The 11,907-nt window shown below is 39.1% G+C and overlaps 1 protein-coding gene across 1 annotated transcript; it reads right to left on the bottom strand.

The window, feature by feature from the left end:
* Window positions 1–651: 651 nt before the first annotated feature.
* LOC149010059 (uncharacterized) lies at window positions 652–11,764 on the bottom strand. The gene is given in 8 exon segments (XM_089161847.1): window positions 652–1,706; window positions 1,708–1,749; window positions 2,621–2,675; window positions 2,771–2,867; window positions 2,949–3,693; window positions 4,035–4,396; window positions 9,444–9,578; window positions 10,929–11,764. Coding segments are annotated over 8 exon segments (2,049 nt in total). The 5' UTR covers window positions 11,485–11,764; the 3' UTR covers window positions 652–1,649.
* Between the last annotated feature and the right edge of the window lie 143 nt (window positions 11,765–11,907).

The following is an 11,907-nucleotide window of genomic DNA, read 5'->3' as shown; positions in this document are numbered from 1 at the left end:
CAGAAAAGAAAGTGAGGGAGGCTATGAAAAGAAGGAAAGAAAGGACTTTCTACAATTTCTGTAAAAGCTAAAGTCTTCATTCACCAAGATACAATTTCTCTCTCTGTAAAATATTTTACAGCTGAAATATGATGATAATATAAATATACTTTTAGTAATATTGTACTTGTTTCTTCTTATAATCACAGAAATTTCAATGTTATTGCGGATTTTCTAGCAAGGAAAGCCCTTTTGGTTGATGAATCATCAAAGGAATGACTGTGTTCCTCATGAATGGTTATTAGCTTGGCCACATTATCTCAATGAAGTGCTTTCTAAGAAAAAGTAATATTGTACTTGCTAGGTTTAAAATCAACAGTAAGATAATATGAACATCCTCTAGTGGTATTAAAGCCTGTCTGCCTTTTGATTATTTGGTGGACTATTTTATACACAAGTGTCATGGCCTACCTAGTTTCAACTTTCAAGTTGTTTGTTCTGATAGTACAATTTTCATTTAAATAAAAAGCTTATCATGTAAAATTTATATGTTAAAAAAAAAAAAAAAGGCATTTCAATATTTTGTTTTTAATGAAAAATTTTATTATTATTATTTTTTAATGTATACATTTTTTTTTTTACTCAAAAACTGAAGGAGTCAATAGTCATAGTCAAACACCTCAGCCCCCAATAATCAATGTATTATCATGCATATTGACTAGAATATATTCTCCAATATTTGGTTTACTTGCAGGATGTAATTGGAGATGGAATAGATTCAACACAGTTAAAGTAGACAAACGATGCAATGTCCTCAGATAATTAAAAAAGCCCAAGAAGAATTGGAGCTTTTAATTAAGTTGGACAATAGAAGATTCCATTTTTACCCTGTTTTCTTAAAAAAAACAGAACATTGTGTTGAGTGAAGCACTTGTGTTTTGATGAAAAACTAAAATTTGCTCGCTGCTACTTCAATATTTGGTTAGAAGAACTGGAGAAGGCTGAAACAATTTTCGCTCAACTAATAGAAATTTTTTACTTCCCATGAAATTTGTTTATCGTTCTACAGTCCATTCCACATTACAGTGCAAAGACATCCTGTAATAACAATTTCATTCAGAAAGGCTTCATACAACTTCCAGCAAAAGAGAGAGAACTAATCCACAAACTGCCTTGAAAAGAAAAAATAAATTCTATTCTATGACAAGGTTATAACATGAAAAACAACAAAACTTGCACATGTCGTCAATCTTTGCAGGTCCCCATGGCCATTGACATGCTCAGCAATATATACTTAAAACCTAGATCAGCAAATTGGCAGAGGCCTGATATCTTAGGAGGGGTATAAGGTGCCATTAGTTGGCAGTCTTTGCTCAGAACTCTGAGGGTTGGATTGACTTCAGAGTTACATCTGCTAGCAGTCATCCACAGATTTGGTTCCACAACAACTGTAAATCATTATCTCCCAATCTCCACAGTTTTGATACACTGTTCTAAACTCCAACAGATGGCCATAAAATCCTAGAATTTGAGGGTCATGAATCATGACTCTTAAGTGAAAAAATTAAGGGCAAATCCCCGACGTCTGATCATCCCAGCCTCATCGTAACCACAAGGCCTGTAAGATGAACTCCAATGGGAAAGGGAGGGATGCTGAGGAACAAAAAGTATCACTCTTCACTGATGGTATGGGCCATGCTGGACCCCTCTATCCATAAGCATTCTTTTACCGTATTCTCGCACAATTGCGGGAATACTCGTGGTTGGGACCTGAAAGCATATGGACATTCAGAGGAAATTCAACGGCAAATAGCAAAGAAACTAATGAACAAAAATAAGGAAACAAGTTTTGCACCAATTAATAAACTTCAGTTACAGGACAAACATCCGTGAGAAATTTAATTCTATAAAAGAAGACGAGAAACACTTCCCTTCCCGCTAAACAACAAGATACATAAACAACCATGGTTTCGTAATGAAGCTAGACAGGTGGCTACACTGCCTTCCCTAACCCTACCAAAAAGGGCCCGAAGAAGGGGAAGGAAAAAGAAAAGACAATTACTTACAAAGCCCCTATGGAGCATTGTCTAGAACTAAGTTACTAAATCTAACTGCATGATACATGTAGCTCTCGGATTGTCAACATCTCAAATTATGTGGTGCATTTCACTCATATGACCAATAGTTGGTGCTTGCTTATGTTCTATTGACAGCCTTTCTAAAACAGAAGGCTGATAGGGCAATTCTAACCGAATAGAGGACCATGTTTAAAGCCAAAGTCAGTAACTATGATTCTGCTTGAATCTCACACATTTACCTAAGTATCATCAGTTGTTTACACCATGACTAAGATTGACCTGTTCCACCCACCCCAGCCGCATTGGACTGCCCTAAGTCGTAGAGTGACTAAAGATGAATTTATTCCCCATGAATGCTGCCTATCAGATGACCTCCTAGATTAAAATTTTTAACCTTGTATCATGGCTTTGAACAGTGGCAAAGCACAAAACAGCAAGCAGCACTGACTATACAAGATGCAGTGACAAAATGCTAAAATTGAACTCCTAGAAACCTTCTACAACACTTTCTTTGAAAAACCAAGCTGAAATGTGTAGTTTTAAGATATCAAAATACAGCTTACCATGCCATAATCTGTGATAATCACTGAGACATACTCTGAAGGTGTTACATCATACCTATAATTGTCAAACAAGGTAAAAAGTTACTATCAAAACCAGCTGTTCGAAATAAAGCTCAAAAGAGTTTTAGCATAAGACATTTAATCACTTACATAAGATTCAGAAGTTGAAGATTTTCATGACTACTGCAATTATCTAAATAGTTCACATCCTCCCTCCCATGAACTTTTGCAATGGCATCTGGATCACCTGCAAAAATAATGATTCCATGTGTCAAATAATATGAAGCAACTCAAATTAATGCCAAGAAAAAGTTCATAGAGAACATACCCAGTTCATTAAAGCAAATTGAATCAAGCTGCACCCTTTCATGAAACTTATATGCTTCACAGCATATTAAAACTGGAACATTGAATGCATGAGCAACCATGGCCACACATGCAGTTCCAACCCGTGAGTAAATTGTTCCATTAGACAAAACTGAAGCAGCCCCAAGAAAAACCCTTGTAACTTCATGCATGATATAAGAAACAGCATTTATATGTGTATATGTACAGCTGATTCCCTTTGCCACCAATCTACGAAGTAATGCTTGTCCTTCAAGCTTTGGACGAGAGTCTATAACCACAACACGAAACTGTTTCCCCAGCTCATGGGCATATAATAGTATCCTTTCGACAACACAGGATGAGCCATATATGAGAAGTACATCCCCATCCCTAATCTTAGTCACAGCATGCCTGACGATTACCTTATCTGCAAGTATTATCTTCTCATTTATAAAATTATCTATATCAGCACAAAGGGTGGTTTTGGCTTCTGACTCAGAAAGTGTCATAGGTAATTTGGCAATTAGATTCTTCAAAACTCTAATTGCATTTCCCATGCTAATTGAAAGGGGGCGGCATTCTATTAAAAAAGAAACAAAACTACTGATTTTTGCAGTCAAATCTCTATTTAGACTTTTTTTCGTAGGTGTGGAGTAGTCCCTGATGGCTTCTTTAAAGGCTTGGAGCATCGCAATACAACGGGCATTACCGCCAGATATTTCTCCAGATAAAAACTGTAACCCAACCTGATAATAGTCAATAGATTAAATATTAGACGAGAATAACATGAAAAAACAATTTCAATATCCTTAGCATCATGATTTGGAATTAAAACAATAAATCCAAAAACCACATTAAAGACATATCATCCTGCAATTTTCCACTATATCATGCTGTGAGAACTCAGGGAATCTCTTGGAGAACTAACATGGATAAACGAGGTATAGATCAAACTACAAATACAAGAAATAGAAAAGAAAATCCATCCTGAAAATTGAGTGGTGATGTCTGAAGTTGCTGGTATATTGCTGTGCACCACATGATAAAAGAATCTATATCGACATTTCATAAGTTGCTTACCAAGTACCTTGTAAACAGCAGGATGCATTGGGTCGAGTAGGAAAGCCCTTGACTCAAGATCAGGAAGCTGAGTTCCATGCTCGTACTGAGGCAAATGCCTAAACAACTCAACTCTGTTCCTAGCTTCAGTTTGTTTGACTACTGCACGCCTCTTAGCCTTTTCAACCCGTTGCTTGTCATCAAATTGCATGCGTGGAGGAGGAACATCTTTCTTCCTATCTTTTTCTGGAGGACCTTTCTTCTCTGAAGCTGCAACAGATGATGCTCCTGTGTTAAACTCTTTCTTCTGTGAAGCCTTCACAGCTTTAGATGGTTTTGCATTCATTGCAGTTGGCTCTCCAGAAGTAGTAGTTGCTTTATTTCCTTCACCTACATTACACGAAAGCCACATAAGAAATTGTCAGAGAAATTCATAACAGCAAGACAGATCATGAGATCATAATGTGAACTCAGACCAAGATGAACCAGGTCCCAACCTAGTTCTGGTTTAGTTGGATATGTAAAATTTATTTCAATTTTCAGGATATTTTTTTTCTGGTTCTTTTATTCTTTTATTTTCTATGTTTAAAATTTAGTATAGCTTAGATTATGGAGGAAGTATTTCCAAGTTTGTCAGTTACATACGTTAGTTGTATCTTTATTTCTATGCAAGAGAGTTTTTTTAATATTGCCAACATAATATGGTTGGAGATTAGAATGAACTGAAAAAAACTAGTAGTGCATTTTGGTATCAAGGGGTTTGTCAGCTGGTAGCAAGTTGTTCTTTTTTCATTCTTTCGTCTTTATTTCTTCTTCCCTTATTTCTTTTCCCCATGATTCTGGATTCTCCTACTCCCATTAACATCCTAACATCCTTCTGTTCTTCTAGGTTGTTTGCTCTGTTGTGATCCCTCTGTATTGGCACACACTGCACGCTCAGGAAGAGAAACAGTGAACCTCTTTTCTTTTTGATCAGCAACAGTGAACCTCTTTGATTCTTCATCTTGTGAATCCTATGCCTTCAGTGGCTGACCTCTGCCCTAGGCCGGATTTTTGTTGCAGCTGCAAGGTATCAACTGGAGACCAGGTGTGGTTTCTCTGTATTGCCAGGTTCAGTTAGCTGCAGATAAATAATTCTCGATCATGATATCTTTGGCCTGTTATTGGTAAGTTCTTAAGAGAATGTTTGGACTTACAAACTTGTGTAACCTGATTGAGTGAGTGTTACCCATCAAGATCAAGAGGGATCTCCACTGGTTTCTGATTGGAGATTGTAGATAAGTTATTTTTGCTTCATGATTTATTTTTTTAACCCTTTCCCCCATCTTTTATTCCCACTTATTTTCCCAAGAATACACTTCCCAATCGAATATATGATTTGTATTTTCACTTTTGACTTCATACCTATGAAGTGCAGGACAGTGATACAATTAGAGAGACTATTATTTGCAAACCGTGATTAGTGCTTGGATGAACCCAACAGCAATCCAACTGGATTTCAAAACCCTAGATTCCACCAAAAATATGTCAAGAGCAGGCTAAAGGGTACGGTTAATTTGGGCCTCATGTCAAAGTCTAGATTGAAACACTCATCATACTCATATACAAGTTTACATTATACACATATAACATAAATTATTTTTCAGGAAAAATATTTTTAGCCATGTAAATTTCAGGATAGAATTAACCTAGGGCAAGTCCATCACAAATTCATGCCTATAAGCCTCAGCCCAAACACAAGAATATTCTCAGTAAGGTTAAGGTACATGACTAAGGATGAGTGATCAAGGTTCAGGTCCACATTGTTGAGTAAAGTTTGAACTGTACTGTTGTTGTCAACACAGTGAGTCATGGGGATAAGTTGAACAGGGAGCTTGTGTTTGTTTTCTTCATGGCAAAAACACTCGGTTAAGCAAATATGAATGACTGTTAAGCTATTGTGGTATTCTTGAAAGTTAACACACACTCATTTGAGCCAGGATGCAGCCAGATGGATGATCATCATCTAAAAATGAACAAATTGAATACAGCTGGAAGCCTATATGGAAGCATTGGTTGTCTACTACAGTATGCAATGACAGTAGGAGTTGCCAGTTGAAGGCCACAGTGAACGAGTTCGGATCACCTACCCACGAAGGGGGGGGGGGAGGACCCATGACTCCCCGTCAAACAATGGGAGGGGGCCTCACCACCTTGCATGTGGTGTGGACCTTTTCCCCCTCTCCCCCATGGGTAGAGGGTCTTGACACACAGTGAACCGCTAGCTTGTGAATTGACATGCCAAACATGACTGGACAGTTGGCAAAGTCATTACAGGTGGCTTTGCAACTGAACAATTGATTTGACATGGTGAACAACGTCCAGCATAGATTTGAGTTGTGGTGTACAGAGGGAATCAGCTTGTGGCAAGCCATGGAAGTCTTGCGATGGCAAGAGCAGAGTAGAGACAACAGATAAGCTGAAAGGCTTGACAGTTGAAGTTAGCAATGGTAATTGATATTTGCATCTAGCAACCTGGACTTGCATGGTGAGCTCTAAAGATAACCAGGCTAAAGTAAGCCAATATCACTAGAAGGGCAATGGTATAGTAGACCATTGAGCTCATTTGGAGTCAGGTTGGATTATTGACAGAATAACAGCTGATGTTTTCTATGAGTAGTTAAGCTAGCATGGGCGGCTTTTCAATGCTCTGTGGGGAGAAGCTGTGAGCATGAGTGCTAGGGTAACTAGCTTAAGGCACAGTGATTTGCAGCGCCATTCACGGTGCAGATCTTCATGATAGTTTTGGGCTGTCTTCAAGACAGAATAGTCAATGCTCAAAATTAAAAGACTCTTTCCCCATGAGTTACTCTTCCAAGCCTCAAGAAGCGAGCCAAGCAGGGTTCAAATGAGGGAGATACCACAATGTTGTCATGCATAAATTTCAAGATGTTGTTTATTCATTGTACAACAACTTCATGGAATTGTAAAGTGCTTCTCCCACATTCCCAAGTGCAAGTCCCTAAACCTTACCCATCTTGCTTTTGCAGACGATCTTATGATCTTCTCTAAAGCGGACCACCTTTCCATTTCCTCCATCCTCTTGGCTCTTTCGCAATTTGAATCCCTCTCTGGCCTTTGGGTCAATCTTGGCAAATCCACTATCTTCCTCTCCGATATCCCTGATCAGTTTCGAGCCTCTCTTCTCCAGCTATAGGGCTTCTCGCCTGCCTCCTTCCCCATGGTCTATCTAGGTCTCCCGCCCATTCCTGGTAGACTCACTAGCCACCACTGCCTCCCAATGCTTGACAATGTTCGTAAGAAATTGCAACTTTGGAAGGGCAAGCTTCTATCCTTTGCTAGACAAGTGGTTCTCTTCCATTTTGTGCTCCAGTCCACCTATCTCTATTGGTGCAGAATCTCTCATTTCCCAAATCCACCATCCATGCGATGGAATCTTTATTTTGTGCCTTTGGAAAGGGTAGGAAGCCTCACACATCATCCACCCGATTAGTTGGTCTTCCATCTGTCGCCCTATCTCCGAAGCTGGCCCTGGAATCTGCCGGATCACCAATGTCAACTTGGCCTGCCTTCTCAAACTTATCTGAAAAATTGCCTCAAAGCATGACTCTATTTGGGTTAGGTGGGTTTATTCCTCTTCTCCAGCCGGATTCCTTCTGGACTGCTCCTATGCCCTTTAGCCCTTAATGGGTTTGGAGGAAAATCCTCTTACTTTGCCCCTGAGCTATCTCTACTATCTCTATCTCCATCTTTACTGGCTCTTCCACTTTTTTTTGGCTCGACCCGTGGCATCTGATGGGCATTCTCTATAACCACTTCGGTCCCCGCATTGTCTATGACACCCGTATCCCCAAATCCACCCCCTTGTCGACCTTCATCTCAAATGGATCTTGGATCCCTAACCCCCCCCCCCCAAATTCTCACACAAGTTTGGGAATCTCTCCCTCCACTCTCTAGTTCCTCTTATGACCTCACCATTTGGCTCCCTTCCCCCACCAAATTCTTCTCCACCTCATCGGCCTTGAACCTCCTCAAATCCCACAACCCTAAACCCCCCCTAACCCCCTTGGTCTGGTTCAAAGGCTACATTCCTCGTCACTCCCTTGCCCTTTAGAAAGCCCTCAACCAAGCCCTTCCCACCCAATCATTCCTTTTTGACTGCCACATCCCTGTTAACCCCAACTGCATCCTACGTTGGTCCGGTTTGGAAAACCTTGAGCACCTCTTCTTTTCTTGTCCTTTCTCCATATCTATATGGGGAAAAGCCCTTTCCTCCATATGGCCCCGTTCAAGGCATTCATTCGGGTTTGCTTGAGATTGGTCTTGGATTTTAAGAAACTTTATGAGTTCTTTCATCTGCGATCGGATTGGTATGTTAGTGTTTTGTGCGCTAGTCCACCTTTGGTGGGAGCGCAATCTTCGAATTTGAACCTCAAAATCTCTCGCTCTGTAGACAGGATTTTGAATGTCATCTATTTTGATGTTTCTTCTAGACTGGTAGTTATTCCCCATCCCCCTGTTGATGATATCCCAAGGAATAGACTTACTGTTGTCTCCTGGGGTCTTAGTTCTTCTTTTCGATCTTTTGCTTAAGACCTTTGTCTCCTTTTTTCTTTTCTTTTAATATAATTATTTATTCATCCAAAAAAAACTATTCTCCTAGAACTCTTGCAAATTTTGATCACAAAACTAAATGCACCAGAACTGGACAAAGTTGTTTTTCAAGCAGTAGGCTGATCTATTTTTGACACAACCTGAATGATTAGGATAATTTCCAAGCATACACATTAACTAATATATGAAATTCAGTCTGGATAGATCAAACACACACAGTTCCAACTTTACACAAATGCCAATCACCAGTCCGACTGTGTCCATATGTTTTGCACAAGCACGTGATTGCATATCTACACATATCTCTCTCAATGTGTCTAGGACCTGGTGATCACTCTCTTTTACCCTATTTATTAAAGAACCAAATGGACCTCTTACTCAGGAAAAGAATGATACATGGTAATATAAAGAACTGAAGCCAGGAACGTAAAACAAAGTATACTTCAAAGATCCATAAGCAAAATTTCAATGTTTTTAGAGTCTAAACAGCTTGACTTTGTGTTTTGTTTCAGCATTCTTTTTTTGCTGTTGTAGTTGGCAATACTATTTGTATTATCACATACTTTGTCCCATGTTCCTAATGCTTTTGTCTTAGTGATCTTCTTAGGAGAAAATAAAAACAACAAACCCCAGTATAGAAAGGAAATTATCCAATTCCCTCTGTAGAGAATGAAAAGCTAATAGATCCAAGTAGACAACAGAAAATGGGATACACTAGTAAAATTTCCCAACAGATAATTGGCTACTCTAACCATCTAACAATCTTATAACATAATAAAAGCAGTAACATTCAAAGGACAAAAAGGCAAAGAGTAATCCGCACCTTTGCCAGCTGCTTTGGCAGCTCGTTGAGCCTCTTGAAGGGCACGTCTTTCAGCTTTTGAAGTTTTCTGTTTTGAAATTTTTGAAACTGCCACCTGTTCAGACTGTACTTCAACCACAGATCCTCCGCTTTTCTCTGCAATAGATTTTTTTTTGTTGGTTTTTCTCTCTTTATTTCATAAATGCAAAACTATTTGTCTCTGTTTGCACATGTGCATGTGTGAATTGAGAGAGAGTGAGAGAGAGAGAGAGAGACTATAACAAGAGTAGAAATTCCAAACCTAAACAGCATGGTAAGCAACCATTTAATTTTAAAAAAATAAATGACATGAAGGGTTATATTTTTTTACAGACGGATATTGACTAATAAATGAAGTTGATTTTCTCTGAAGTAAGATATTATTCTAACAAAGCAGGGGCATGAACTCAGATACTACATGCTCTCCAACTCAACTCCTGATGTATCTACCCAAAAGAATGAAAACTGGACTGCTGATGTTCATCACATACGGACATAAGGGGTGCAAAAACTTTGACAACAACATGCACTGGTCACACAAAATGAACATTCTTTGACAATATAATGGAATACTTGTGGAAACAGTTAAAATATTGAAACATAAACTCTTCAAAAATATAAAATAACCTTGACACTCAGAAAATTGATCTTTCTATGAGGAACCACATGCAACAGGAAAATACAGCATAAAAGTTAAATCTACTGACGATATCTCTCTTGTAAACACGCAATGAACAGTTGGCCAACAATTTCATCTTCTTCTTTTTTTTAATCTTTTGGGTTAAAGGCTTAACGTGTTCATTAATTGAAGAACAAACTAGCACCAAAAGGCTTAACGTGTTCATTAATTGAAGAACAAACTAGCATACTTCAGATGGACCTTCGACTTTAAGGACAAGCTGAACATAAACGTTACATTAGCTTAGGAACATTAACTATAGCCCATCATTCAACTGTTTAGAATCCAGGTGTCATGCATGATGTTCGCATTTAATATTGGATTGCAAACCACAACCTTGTTCCTATTAAGATGTTACCAGTGTCGTTTGAAGTGTTTTCATTTACTCTTAACTGCATTTAGAGTGACAAGTGACATCATAAGAATCCGTCCTACTCCTACACAATTCCTTAATTTGACAAGGTTCGTGAAATCCAAAGTCCTACCCATTTCCACTACCGTACAAGCTTCGTGGAGTCCAAATTCCTACTCAATTCCTCTATTTTATAAGAAGGGTCGCGGAATTCAAGCACCCAAAAAGCAAAAAAAATAAAAACAAAATTGTCATAAGTCATAATTTCCACCTCTGTACAATCAACTGCTTACGTTCACGAATCACGATCACATTCCATAGAAGCCACTCAATAAAATTCGGGACCTGGCCCTGATTAAGTTCATTCTTCTGCGAACTAAATACAAGAAGGTCAAGGAGAAGAAAAAAGCATTAGTACATAGGAGAATTCACATACCAGGAGGCATTTTCATCACTGTAATAGATGTTAGGTTGTTCGCCGGCAACAAATTATTCGATTTCGCCGAGTCGAACCCACCAACTGGAAAAGAAGAAGCGAGTTTTCCAGGATTTCCCCCAACAATCCAACCAGTGGAAGAATCCTCTTCAAAAAAATCCCCATCATCAGGCTTACTGGAAGGAGAAGGAGAGGTACCCAGAAGTGACTCAGAAGGGTTGTAGCTTCCAAGGGGCATGTCATCACCCATTGAAGTCCTACGAAGAGGGGACATGGGAACTTGAACTGGAACTGCACGGGACTGGTTGTGAAGAACCAAAGAAGAAGAAAGGTTATCGGAGGCGTGGCGAGGTGGGGGTATCATGACCGGTGAGAGAGAGTTGCTGGTTGGCGAGACGTCGGAAACCACCTGCAAAGATGCGGTTGGAGGGCCTGATTTGGTCCGATCAGGTGGTGAAGAGCCGCCGCCACCGGTGGAGCTGGAACCTAGGGTTACAAAGCCGACTTGGCGAACTTTAGGGTCGATAACCATTCTTGAAGAACGGCGAGGTTCCATGGATGCAAAGAGATGTTAAAGAAGGGTTTGGAGTGAGGGTTTGGATGCTAAAGCAAGAATAACCTTTTCGATTGCATTGGATTTGGGTATTGATTTGATTCTCAGAATAAGAATCTCCGGCGGCTGAGCGATGCAAAACTACTACTGTAAATCAACTCTTCTCTTACTTTAATGACCACCGTTCCCCGTTGCTATTGAGTTTGAAGATTTTCTCCGCCGCAAAAAGAGAAGAAAGCCTCAGGTTTCCAATATTCTATTCTCGTAAATTACAATACGGGAAAATAACTTGCGGAAAAGGATGTGTTTGGTTGGCCAGAAAATTGAAAATCAGGGAAAAATATGAAGAATAAATTATCATGATATTGATAAAATTGGTTGTGAATTTACGAGAGAAAAAATCTTTTCATTTAACTTATATTTGGT

This window comes from Hakea prostrata, chromosome 7 (assembly GCF_041222555.1).
Source record: "Hakea prostrata isolate BN-2017 chromosome 7, UWA_Hpros_2, whole genome shotgun sequence".
NCBI classification, from domain to species: Eukaryota; Viridiplantae; Streptophyta; class Magnoliopsida; order Proteales; family Proteaceae; genus Hakea; species Hakea prostrata.
This window is presented reverse-complemented; position numbering and strand designations above follow the sequence as displayed.